We start from the raw sequence: 13902 nt of genomic DNA, 5'->3' as shown, positions 1-13902 counted from the left end.
CGTGATAGAAGGAGAGAACTGCTGGGCGGTGGTGGCACACGCCTTTAATCCCAGCACTTGGGAGGCAGAGCCAGGTGGATCTCTGTGAGTTCGAAGCCAGCCTGGTCTCCAAAGTGAGTTCCAGGAAAGACGCAAAGCTACACAGAGAAACCCTGTCTCGGAAAAAAAAAAAAAAAAAAAAAAAGAAGAAGAAGAAGGAGAGAACTGACTCCCACAAGCAAATTGTACTCTGACCTCTGTCAGTGCATGGTGGCACCCGCCATCATTCAAAATAAATAAAAATGTAAGAAAAATGTTTTAAATAAATATGCTTCAAAACCAAAAATAACATTTAAAAAAACTTACCATGACGGGCAGAATAGTGGCCTGACATTAGCAAACACCGTTAGCAAACATTGTCATGTGTTTCTTGGGACACCTTAGGTACAAACAGAGCAGAGCAATGTCTTGCCCATGATTCTAACTGAAGTCATCTCTGTTAAATGTTTTGTGGGTTTTTTTTTTTTTAAAGCACAATGTAATTATTCAAGGCCTGTTAGAGACAAACTGTAAAGGCTTCTTTTCATCACTCTTAAATGCTGAAGCTGACTATACATTTATTTATTTTGAGAATGGATGTGGGTGGATGCGCATGTGAAACTGTGAGCATGGAGGTCAGAGGACAACTTGTAGGAGTAGTCCTGAAAACTGAACTCAGGTCATCAGGTTGGGCAGCAAGTACCTTACCTCCCTGATCATCTCCCCACCCCAGATGCTAACTAAAGCAGACTTAGAGACTTTGAAAATACTATTCCATACCAAATTCTTTAACCTAAATGTCTTAGTTTAAGAAAAATTTTAGATCTATTTATTTATTTATTTTTGTTTTGTTTTGTTTTGTTTTTGAGACAGGGTCTCTCTATGTAGACCTGGCTATCTTAGAGCTTGCCATCTACACCAAGCTGGCCTCAAACTCACAGAAATACTCCTGCCTCTGCCTCTGCCTCTGCCTCTGCCTCTGCCTCTGCCTCTGCCTCTGCCTCTGCCTCTGCCTCTGCCTCTGCCTCTGCCTCTGCCTCTGGAGTGGTGGGATAAAAGGCATGTGCCACTATGCCCAGCTTAGACTGATTCATTTTATATGTATGAGTGTTTTGCCTGTACGTGTGTCTATGTACCACATGCATGCTGTGCCTGTGGAAGTCAGAATAGGTGTGGCACCTCCCAGAACTAGAGTTACAGCCAGCTCTGCACGCCATGTGGATGCTGGGAACCAAACCTGGGAACTCCACAAGCACAGCCAATGCTTTTAACTGATGAGCCATCTCTCCAGACCCCAGAGATCCCAGTTTTAAAAGCAGAGCACATTTCTAGAGTGCACTGGCATGGGAAAAGAAAGAACAGCCCGCTCTAGGTGGGGCTTGTTTCCACTTGGGCAACCAGCCTCCTGAAATGAAAGCAAGACTAAAATGAAAGCAAACTCCTCAACTGCCTTCTCTCCTGGGCATCCATGAGCCATTATGATTTTCCAATACAAAGTTTGCCTACTTGTCAGGCGTACACTACACATGCAGCCTTATAAAACTTAAACCTAGCGTGTGAGTACGTATTTCCACCCTCTCAGACTTCATACAAGTAGCATGGAGGGGCGCAGTCAGTAAAGCACCTGCTTACAAACATGAGCCCTGAGTTTGCAAGCCCACAGCATCCATGCAAAAGTAGGGCATGATGGCATGCATCTGGAACTTCAGCTAGGGGTAGAGGGAAGGAGACAGGCAAGGCCCTGGGCTTGCTGGCCAGCCAGTCTGTCAGTTAGTGAGCCCTGGGTTTAATGAGAGATCCTGCCTCAAAAACCAAGACGAAGGGCAGTTGAAGAAGACTCTTGATATTGACCTCTGGCCTCTGCACACACATGGCCACACAGAAAGACACACACTGTAAATAAGTAAATAAAAAATGACAAATGAATGAATAAACAACATTTTTAGAAAATGAAATGTGACAATAGTAAAGTATAATTTTTCAATAAACTCATGGGAAGAAATAATTTTTACCTAGCCAAGCCAGTCCCTTAAGGATCAAGGCTATAGAAAATCAGATTTAATGGTTTTCTCCAATGGAGTGACACTGGGTATATCAACCACTCCAGGGCAGGCCTCATATTCAGGAGTAGTTGACTGATACATAACAGACTCCACAGGTTTTTTTTTTTTTTTTAGTGTGTGCTATTATTTGGTTACAGTTTGGTGGGGGGTGTTTTTTCCTGTTTGGGTGTTGGTTATGTAGTCGGAATGTTTCTCCAGTCCCACCAGGCTCCTGCAGTAAGTGGCCCTCTTATAAAATAATCACTCAGAAGCTTATATTAATTATAACTGCTTGGCCATTAGCTCAGGCTTATTACTGACTAGCTCTCACACTTAAATTAACCCATAATTCTTACATATGTTTAGACACGTGGCTTGGTACCTTTTCTCAATTCTGCCTTGTCATCTTACTTCCTCTGTGCCTGGCTGGCGACTCCTGACTCAGCTCTTCCTCTTCCCAGAATTCCCATCGTCTGCTCACCCCACCTATACTTCCTGCCTGGTTACTGGTCAATCAGTGTTTTATTTATCAACCAATCAGAGCAACACATATTCACAACATATAGAACAACATCCCACAGCAATTTTATTTTATTTTCTTGGTTTGGACGGTTTGCTGTTATACTGGGTGTTTGTTTGCTTGTTTTTGAGAAAGAACTTAAAGTAGGGAGGAGGAGAGGATCTGGAAAGACTTGGGAGAAGGGAAGATTATGATCAAAATATAATTTAAAATAAATAATTTTAAAAATAGAACAGCAGATTTAAATGTGCAAGTACCCTGGGAATTTGTTAGCCAACAAGGAATCTACCACAGAAGGAGTTTCTTTCACCTAAGGTGTGACTTTAAAGCAAATAAAACTGCAGGTTAGTGTTTGGTGTAACTGTGCTTGTGAATGTATGTAAGCATGAGACAAAGACAGCGATCTTGATGAGAGAGTCCCACACAGCTGAGATGCGTCCTACTCAAGTAGAAACTACACGGCCAGCCGTACATAACGTAGAGAATGGAGATAGTAAGACGGAAGGAGAAGGTCTGAAGATCAACCCAGAGGCCATAAGGAAAAATTAAGAAATTAGTAAAATCAAAATATCAAATAATGAGCTTAATAAACAGGTAACTTAAACACAGAAATAACCAGAAAACATATTTTCAAAATATGACCAAGGCGAGATGAATAAATCAGCAATACAAGGAAGTAAGAGTGAGCTCTGCCCACCTCTGAAATGAAAATATCAGGGCCCGCGTGTGCTAGGTGAGTGCTCTACCACTGAGCTACAACCCCGGCCTCTTTTTACTCTTTATTTTGAGATGAGGTCTCACTGAGCTACCGTGGTTGGCCCTACCTGTCACCCAGACAGGCCTTGAATTTAGGATTACAGGTCCAGTTTAAACTAAGGCTTTCAATTTGGTCCACAAAGCCAGGCAACCAGTGTGTTACCAGAGGGGACGCAGTGATTCCGAAAGTCCAAACGGAAGGTTTGCCGTAAGGACGCAGAACTTATGGCCCTAGAGTGGAAGATCCCCAAGACCATCGCACATTCTGTGACTTGCTAGGAGACCTCGGGAACTCAGGGTGGAGTTGTGTTCACAGCTGGGATTTACTGCAGTGAAAGGATGGAGACCCCCGGAACTCAGGGTGGAGTTGTGCTCACAGCTGGGATTTTAACACAGTGAAAGGATGGAGACCCCCAGAACTCAGGGTGTTGTTGTGTTCACAGCTGGGATTTACTGCAGTGAAAGGATGGAGACCCCCGGAACTCAGGGTGGAGTTGTGTTCACAGCTGGGATTTACTGCAGTGAAAGGATGGAGACCCCCGGAACTCAGGGTGTTGTTGTGTTCACAGCTGGGATTTACTGCAGTGAAAGGATGGAGACCCCGGGTAACTCAGGGTGGAGTTGTGCTCACAGCTGTGATTTTAACACATTGAAAGGATGGAGACCCAGAGAACTCAGGGTGTAGTTGTGTTCACAGCTGTGATTTAACACAGTGAGAACATGGAGAGTGAGGTCTTGTACAGCAGGAAATAAAATCTCGGGAACAGAGCACAGGCCCCCAGGACCGGCTCCCATGGAGAGTAGTGTGCTCACAGCTGTGATTTACAGGAGCACTTGATCCCTTTTGCAACCAGCAGCGAGGACCCCGAAACAGTGTCTAGCAGGAATGCTGCTTAGCTTCTCAAACCCAGGTTCCTGCTGAGTCTCACTACAAAGGCATGGGCCAAATTGCTAGACTCCTCCAAGGGAGAGCAGATGTTCAGCATAAACCACGTGTTTTCCCATGTGCCGCGCTTTCCAGATAAGCGATGACAGAGCTCTTTCTGAAACTCGGGTTTTCTGGTATTGAACAAAGGCCGTCGTTGCAGGCAGACCTTTCCCAGGACAGCAGTGTCTGGCCTACCACATTAACCCCAACGCTAGACAGAGGAGTGTTTAAGTCAATGAACACTAATGGAGCAAAAAAGAGTTAGTTTTTTAAAAACCCACAATCTGTGATGAAATATAAACGTGTGTGTACCACAGATGTCAGGAGACTCTCTCGTGAGGCTAAGAGGCAGACTAAAACAAATGGAACATAAATAAAAATAATGTAAATCAAATACCTTAACATACCCTTCTCATCATAAGGAAGGCCAAGTAAGAATGGAGAAGGCCTAATCAACACAGTGAGAATGAAAAGGAATGATGATCATTAAAACAAACACACAAATAAACCAAAGGCTTTGAAAGCTCTGAGACTACTGTGGAGATGTTGATCAAAATGAACTTGAATATTTAGAGGACACATGTTTGCCGTTACTAGCCACACACAGAAACCTCGCCATAGAGAAAGCTGTCCGTTACAGAAAGCTCTGGGCCCCGGTGACTTCGTAGGGGAATATTCTGAGCTCTCCCAAGACCGTTACACTCTCATCCTTCCTCTGCCCCCCCCCCCCCCCGCAAGGCCTTTTCCTCCCCTCCTATGGTTCCTTTTAGTTTATATGCACACATATGAAGTTAAGTCTAGTTTCTGCAAGTGAGAGAAACAAATGGTCTTTGTCTGTCTTAGTCTGGCCTATTGAGAGTGGGGAGGACACATGTGACGTGAAAGCAGGAGGAGGGACTGCTGGGGAAGAAGGGGGATTAGTAAAGATGGGGAGGAAGAAGGTCAGTGCGGGAGGAAGTAGAATGGAGAATAATGGCACACACGTATAACACATGCAACAAAACTCACCACTTTGTGTGATGTGTGAAACAATTTCCAAGGACCAAGTGTTCCCAATGCTACAGAAGTTGTTCTCGAATACAAGAAATGCTTACAGGAAAAAGCCTCCACTCAGAATAACCAAAAGAGGGTAATATAAACAGTGATAACCCAATGAGAAACATTAAAGACGCACACGTGAGCATAGAAAACTTCAAAGATTTTGTGGAGAACACCAGCTAGAATTGAAAGAGCATTCTTAGATGGGATGGCACAGTATAATAAGGATGTCCTTTGACCCAAAGAAGTAGACAAATTTATAATCAATCTGGTAAGTTAAAACCTGGAAAGAAAAAGTCTTTGAAAGACAGTATACTTACTTTGTATTAAATATAAATAATACTCTAGTGTTAAAAGGGTCAGGTACTACCTCATGAACAGATATCAGATTAGTAGACTAAAAAAACAGGAAGTCAGGAAATAAACTCCAATATACAATATACAGAGATTTATCAAATTCAAAGCACAGTAGCAGAAGTCACTGAAACACATACAGACTGTTCATTAGATGGGGCTTGACCATGGGCTAGCCATGTGAACACTTAGGCCTGGATCCTACATTGTACACACTAACACATGAGTCAGCTAAAATATTTAAATTTTATGGAATATGGAAGTTAGAAGAGGCTGTTTAGGAAGAGGAAAGGCGGCTATTGGAGGCAAAGTAAACGTGTATACATGTGTATAAAAAATCATAATAAAAGCCATCATTTTGTATTATGAACCTGTACTAATAAACTCATCAGAAAAATGAATTCAAGAGATCTAATGTGCCTCAGAGTAACTGAAGTTAATATTAATATAGCATTCACTTGAAAATTCCTGGAGTTTGTTTTTAACTGTTCTTACCAAATAATTAGAGGAAATTCACGTTTACTATATCAATTTAGCAAATATGCAGTGCATACACAAATCAAAACATACTTCATACCACAAATATGTGCAATTGTATGTAAATTTAAAAACAAACTATTCTTTAATACACACAAAAGGAATGTATTAATCAGGTATATTGAAGTAAAATAATATTATGTAAGTAGAACAAAAAATGAGTCATTTCTTCTATAATGTTATTCACAAGAAAAGGTCATTTAACTCTGATTCAAAATACAGATGCACTAGGGGCTGGAGAGATGGCTCAGTGGTCAGAAGCATTTGCTCTTTTTTCAGATGATCAGAGTTCAGTTCCAAACACCCATATATGGGGACTCACAATCACCTGTAGCTACAGTTCCAGAGGATCCCACATGCCTCTGGAGATACCCACAGAAGCACACACACACTTTTAACTAAAATTAAAATAAAATACTTAATTAAAAATAAATATTAATTATAAATAAATATTTAAAAACCCAGATACACTCATAGAACAAATGAATAAACTTGACGGCATAAGTTTTTAAATGCAAGGGAAGAAATCTCACCAAATAGAAGTATATTTGCAAACTAGGAGAATCTATTTACGTCATTGCTCCCAGCTTCTGAATGCTTGAAGAAACTTTGCACTAGAAACAGAGGGGAGACTGCAGCCAGGAGGGAAAACGGTCCAAGTCTAAGGCAGAAATTTGACCAAAAGTTATCAACCAACCAGAGATACTCTACGCCACCCATCAGCTAAACGCAAATTCAAAGAAAATGGGAGTAGCATTTTTCAACTAACATACATTAGTAAAATTTTAAAAATGTGTTAAAACATCCCATAGGCTAACCTGTGGGGAAACAGACACCCCACACTTAACTGTGGGAATTCGGAGAATAAAGGAGAATTTGCAGTATGTGAAACAAAAAAACTGTATGTGCATTTTCATTTTGATTTAACAATTCCACCTTTAAAGACATGTCCTGAAAACACACAATAAGTGATAGAAAAAATCATGTGCATGAGGTTACTTTTAGCATATTGCATCTAATTGTGTTGGAAGTTATCAAAATACCCATCCATGGGAGAATGGTTGAACAAGATATGTACATTCACACAGAAGAAGGATAAGTAGCCAACGCAAGATTGGGGAAGACAGCTGTTAACTCTACAGAGTGATGTCCAAGATGCATTGTTAGGTGAGCGAGGCAAGAGACGATGTGTTTCTGCCATCTGTCCTTTTGATGTCATATGAACCAGAAGCTAAGGAAACCAGCTCCGCGTCAGAGATTATGGATGTGGTTTGGAAAGGGTGAGGATGGTGGGTCTGGAGTGAAAAGAATAGGGGAGACACTCTTCACGTGTATGTTTGAATATAGCCCAAACAAGCCAAGAGTCGGGTGTGAAACCCTGAAATAAAAAACAAATGAAGCCAAATTACTTTCAAATGAGCAACATAACCATCCTAAAGAGTGAGGGATGGGAACTAAAGCAAGTACATTATTATTATTATTATTATTATTATTATTATTATTATTATTATTGCTATTATTATTATTATTATTACTACTATTATTATTATTTCCAAGGATTGAAACTCAGGGCCTCACATAAACCTTGAACACAGTAGTTTGGCTCCATAACCTTATGCTAACAACAACTGGAGAGCTCCTGCTGTGGGTTTGATATTGGCCTTGGAATCAGGGTATAGGCAATCGTAGACTACTTTCTATGTGTTCTACAGTTGAGTAAACAAGTCAAAACATATTGTGGGCAGTGACACCAGTTAGGTTTCTATTGCTGTAGTGAAACACCATGACAAAAAGCAACTTGGGGAAAAAAAAGGGGGTTATCTCAGCTTACAGTTCTCGTCCATCTCTGACAGAAGTCAGGGCAGGAACCTGGAGACAAGAACTGAAGTGAAGACCATGAGGCCATGAAGAAGCACTGCTTACCAGCTTGCTCCTCAGGGCTTACTCAGTCTGCTTTGTTATACAACCCAGGAATACCTGCCCAGGGGTGGCACTGCCCCCAGGGGCCTAGCCCCTCACACATCAATCGAGAAAATGCCCTATAGATCTGCATATAGGCAATCTGATGGGTGATCCCTCAATTAAGGTTCCCTCCTCTCAGATCACATTGACAAAAAAACTGACCAGCACAGCAACTAAGAGATTATCTCTAGAGAGTTAACAAATGGGGAGAGAGAAAGGCTAGACTAAACCCAATGATGTTGCATTGAGATCAGAGTGATGAACTCATGGTTTTTAATTGGCTGGTAGAAAAATAGAGAATTGAGCTTTATGGATGCATGCAGTGTGTGTGTGTGTGTGTGTGTGTGTGTGTGTGTGTGTGTGTGTGTGTGTGTGTGTGTGTGTGTCTGTGTCTGTGTGTGTGTGTGTGTCTGTGTGTGTGTCTGTGTGTGTGTGTGTTTAGTCCTGTCAGAATTGCCTTGGGAGCTGGAAAGATGGCTTACAAGTTAAAAGCACACACTGACCCTGCAAAGGATCCAACCTTGATTTCCAGCACACACACCAGACAGCTCACAACTCTAAGTCCTGTTTCAGAGGATCAGATGCCTCTGGCTTCCATGGGCACCTGCACTTGTGTGCACATACCCCACCACACACACACACACACACACACACACACACACACACACACACACACACACACCTAAATATAAGAAAGGGAAACAGTCTTGTTCTTCTTCTACCACCTAGGAAACCATTCATTCAGCATTCGATTCCGCGTACTTGTATGCAGCGACATTCGAAAAGTTTCAGATATTCTTCAGGGAAAATGAGAGTCTGGATCTGCAGGCGTTGAGGCAGCAGGAGCCTGGTGAGTTCCCGTCTGTCCCCACTAAGCACATATGACAAAGGTAACAAGATTTGTCATCTCCTAAGTTTCTGTTCAGTGGTGTTCAGTGACAGAGCTAGCAGCCTGAAACAGTGGACCCGACAAAAGGCGGGAATTTATCCATGTCTAGAATTTTCCGTGGAATCACCCATTTCCTTTCCTCTCACTCCCTATCTGTGCTGTGTGCTGTGGGAGGCTGTTCCTCGGTTCGGTTCCTCTGTGGTCTATCTGTTGAGGTTGCCGTGAGCACCAGGGCTCCAAGACCTGTGTGTGTTACAAGGAGTTGAGAGAGATCCCTGCCGTTCCTGTCAGGTAAGGTTTAAGAAAGCTTTTCTGTCTCAGGAATTCAAATTGCATTTATCTTCTGGTACCACCCCAAGACCTGGTGGGAATGATCAACAACTCTTAGTGATGAATTCAGGCCCAGAATCTTGTGCGAGAGCTGCCAGGGTGCCTGCTTCTTACATGACTCCCTCTGTCAACCACTACTAGATGGCTATTGATGCCAAATGGGGCCCCACTTCAGAAAACAAAACAATCAGGCAAGTCCATTTCCACTGTCCCTTAACCACACTGTCCCACAGTGGGTTTTTTTTTTCGGGGGGGGGGGGGGGCTTGTTTGTTTGGGGCTTTTTTTTGTTTTGTTTTGTTTTTTATGCTGAAATGAGCCCACATCAGATTCTATGGCACAGCGTCACGGTGGTGATGACATCATAGAACCTGGCCCTTGAACACAAAGTAGGGCTAATTCAAACAACCAGTTTAATCAATGAGGTCTTATAAGGAAGGTAAATTTTCAGAGACACCAGAAGGTATAAGATGCTGAAAGACAAGCCTATGACTGTAGAATTACATATGCATTAGAAAGAATGGTTTTTTATCAATAGCATGATAAAAATATATTGAAGTCAAGTATGATGGCACAAGCTTAAAATCCTAATATTTAGGAGGCTGAGGCAGGAAGTTTGTGAGTTCTTGGCCAACCTGGGTGTCTTAGTTAGGGTTTTATATTGCTGTGAAGAGACACCATGACCACAGCAACTCTTTTTTTTCTATTTGACTTTTTTGTTTTTGTTTTTACTAAATGTTTTCATTTATTTATTTATTTATTTTTTTTTTTTTTTTGGTTTTTCGAGACAGGGTTTCTCTGTGTAGCTTTGCGCCTTTCCTGGAACTCGCTTTGGAGACCAGGCTGGCCTCGAACTCACAGAGATCCGCCTGCCTCTGCCTCCCGAGTGCTGGGATTAAAGGCGTGCGCCACCACCGCCCGGCTGTTTTCATTTATTTTACAAACCACAGTTTCCCTTCCCTCCTCTCTACCCATTCCAGTCCCTCTCTGTACACCCACCCTCATCCACTCCTCTTCTGTTTAGAAAGGGGCAGGCATCCCCCGGGAGTCAACAACGCATGGCATATCAATTTGAGGCAGGATCAAGCTCCTCCCCCTGCATCAAGGCTGAGTGATGCATCCCAGCATGAGGAATGGTTTCCAAAAAGCCCACTCATGCACCAGGGACAGGTTCTCATCTCATTGCTAGGGGCCTTACAAATAGACCAAGCCACACAACTATCACCCACATTCAGAGGGCCTAGGTCGGTCCCATCAGGCTCCTCAGCTGTTGGTCCAGTGAGCTCCCACTAGCTCAGATCAGCTGTCTCTGGACCACGGCAACTCTTAAAAAGAAAACATTTAATTAGGGTGACTCACTTACAGTTTCAGAGGTCCAGTTCATTATCATCATGACAAGGGGCATGGAGGCATGCAGACAGACATGGTGCTGGTGCTGGAGCTGAGAGTGCTACATCTTGACCAGAAAGCAGCAGGAAGTCGACTGGCTGTCACACTGAAGGAAGCTTGAGCAAGAGACCTCAAAGCCTGACTCCCAGTGACCTGCTTCCTCCAACAAGGCCCCACCTCCTAATAGTACCACTTCCTTTGGGGGCCATTTTCTTTCAAATGTCCACACTGGGCTGCAGAGTGAAACACTGCCTCAAAAACCAAAACAACAGTAATAATAATAATAACAACAATAATAATAAATTCAAGACTATTTAGGCTTTCAATGATCCTGGTGGATTAGAAAAGGGGAAATGGAGGCAGGAAGATTGTCAAAATACAGCCTTGACACATACAAGGTACAAACTGCTGATTGCCCCAACTATGATTCAAGGAGCAGAGATGGTAGAAGTTGGAAGAAAGAATGAAAAATAACTTTAGCTATATTTGAGCTCTTGTGTTTCAAAGTTCTGTTGTGAACAGCTTGAAATATTTTAGCACCAGATACCATGTAGGAGAACTTTTAGCCTAAGCACAACTTCAAGACAACCTTGTCCACCTTAGGCTAGATTCTCTGATACCTCAGGATACTCTGAATGTAGTTCTGAAGCACTCCGATGAAGTGACTACCACAAAATGTGAGCTGCATATAAAATTCATGTTATATTACATTGTAGTCTATTGAGTGTGTGGTAGCATTATGTTAAAAAAAAAAGTAGCCGGGCAGTGGTGGCGCACGCCTTTAATCCCAACACTCAGGAGGCAGAGGCAGGAGGATCTCTGTGAGTTTGAGGCCAGCCTGGTCTACAGATCCAGATCCAGGACAGCCAGGGCTACACAGAGAAAACCTGTCTCAAAAAACCAAAAAAGAAAAAAAAAAGTAGGTGTGCCTTAATTTAAAAACATCTTATTGTGTCAGTGGAGTGCTTAGCCACACATAAGACATCTTCATCAGACTCTCTTCTCCAAAGGTTCAGGGACCATGGCAGATAGGCGTCAGAAAGATAGCAAGAGCCAGAGGTCAGGAGGACTGGAGTGCAACAATATCTTTTGCATATACACAACCTCTGCATTCATGAACTCACAGCAGCTGTGGCTGCCTATACAAGACCTGGACAAGATGAAGCCAGTCACCATTCCAGCATGGACAGGGAAGGTGCTCAAAATCCCCAAACCTAACTGAGGAACCATGGGTAGTTGGTGGCTGCTAGGGGAGGAAGAGTCAGTTTTCCTCAAAGGCGTGGCCCTAGCAAGGCAACTCAGCTGTACCCAGGAGTGTACGGGCCACACAGACTGGGGTCGGTGCACCATTAAAAAAAAAGAAGAAGAAGACGCAAAGTAAAGAGAGTGGGAGTAGACACACAGGGTATGGATGTAGGAGGAGTGCGGATGGTGAGGACGATCAAAATACATCGTATGACATTCTCAAAGAATTAAAAAAATATTTATATTAAAGTAAATATTTAAACATGCTAGAAGCTACACCCATAAAGTCTCACCAGCCTGACTGCTTAAATATGAGCTGAACGAGGACAGCAACAATAGCCAGGCCAAAGTGGATGGATAGAGCCCAGGAGGCCTCCACCCCTGACAAAGAACTGCAGGCAGCTAAGGAGTGCTGAGAGTGGGAGAATAGTCTCCCCAGGAAGGAGCACAGCAACCGGTTCTCCAGTACCAAAAGGTCGGCCCTGAGAACATACATGCAAGCAGCATTACACAGACTCAGCAGGTTGTACTGAGGAGTAAATACACACATGAATATATCAACAATTCATGAAAAAGAGGCCACGGATTTGAAAGAGATCAAGGAAGACACAGGAGGATTTGGAAGGAGGAAAGGAAAAGGGGGAATTGATGTAAGTATTATAATCTCAAAAGTAAAAGAAATAACAAACACTGCTAAAAATGTCAACAGACCTTCAATTTGTTAGAAACACAGTATCTATGAAGTGTGAAAGTAAAGCATAGGAGGCATGCCCAACGTTAATCTCATTCTTTATCTCTTAATGAGAACCCAAAGACATGATGTTGACATTGTAAAATAGTGTTTTCTTATTATGGGAAAAGGCTATTGTTAAGCATTATGAATTAACATTTTAGAGTTATACAAAGCATTCTAAGTATGGGTAATAGCATAAATACATACATAAATTTATTAATTTAAATTTCCCTTGCATATATTCATTGTAATGGTAGCACGTTACATAAAGATTCTCAAGGTAGTAAACCCTGGACAATGAGATGTATTATCACCCCCATAGCCCACCCCTCCATCACCTTCCCTCCCCCATCTACCCTCCTTCCCCATCTCACCACTCTCCTGTCCCTCTGGACACCTTCATTTCTATTTTCATGTCATATACACACATACAACTTTATGTATCTGTACAAAACCTACAGACCATATAAGACACAAAATATGTTTTTCAGATTGGCTTAATTTGCTTAACATGATGACCTGTAGTCATTTTCCTGCACGTGACATCACTTCATTCTTGACAGCTGAAAAAACTCCATTGTATATATTGATCCCATTTTCTTTATCCTTTTCCGCGGCCATCCATCTACGTTGTTTCCATAACTTAGCTATCATGAGTAGAGTAGTAGTGCTGCAGTAATGCTGATGTACCAGTGTCTCTGTGATGTGTTGCCCTGAAATTGCCCTGGAGTCCTTTGGCTGTACACCAAGGAGGGGTCAAACGGTAGATGTACATGGCTTCGAGCTGCCTTCCGTGGTGACTGGGCTAGTTTACAGTCTCACTGGCAAGGGATAAGGGTCCCATTCATCCACACCCTTGCTAGCCTCTCATCTATTGTTTGTTACTTAATGGCTGCCCTTCAGGCTGGGGCGGTCTTTAATCTACTGTAGGCAGTTCCTTTAAAAAAACTAGTGTGAAAGACTCTATCATTTAATGCATCTTGTTTTCCGTAGATGTCAAATTCTTCAGTACTCAGCTGGAAAAATATCACAAGCAGCACAAGGACTCCGTAGCCCTGAGACCCACCCGAAACGTAGGCCTGCTCCTTATTGACACTAAGCAGCTGAAAGAGAAACTAATCCCATCGCCCCTGGGGTGCTTGGAGGTAACTGTGAGCTGGAAA

The 13902-nt window shown here is 42.6% G+C and overlaps 1 protein-coding gene across 2 annotated transcripts in view; it reads left to right on the top strand.

Annotated features, from left to right (window-relative positions):
• The window catches only part of Dnah6 (dynein axonemal heavy chain 6), a 220711-nt gene that overhangs the window by 29090 nt on the left and 177719 nt on the right, over window positions 1-13902 (top strand). For both annotated transcript variants that reach the window (XM_052718995.1, XM_052718994.1), the window contains exons 12-13: window positions 8885-9005; window positions 13733-13884. In XM_052718995.1, the coding sequence (XP_052574955.1) occupies window positions 8885-9005; window positions 13733-13884 (273 nt within the window). The remainder of the gene's footprint in view (window positions 1-8884; window positions 9006-13732; window positions 13885-13902) is intronic.

Source organism: Peromyscus californicus, unplaced genomic scaffold (assembly GCF_007827085.1).
Source record: "Peromyscus californicus insignis strain IS unplaced genomic scaffold, ASM782708v3 Scaffold_6__1_contigs__length_162567912, whole genome shotgun sequence".
Classification (NCBI taxonomy): domain Eukaryota; kingdom Metazoa; phylum Chordata; class Mammalia; order Rodentia; family Cricetidae; genus Peromyscus; species Peromyscus californicus.
This window is presented reverse-complemented; position numbering and strand designations above follow the sequence as displayed.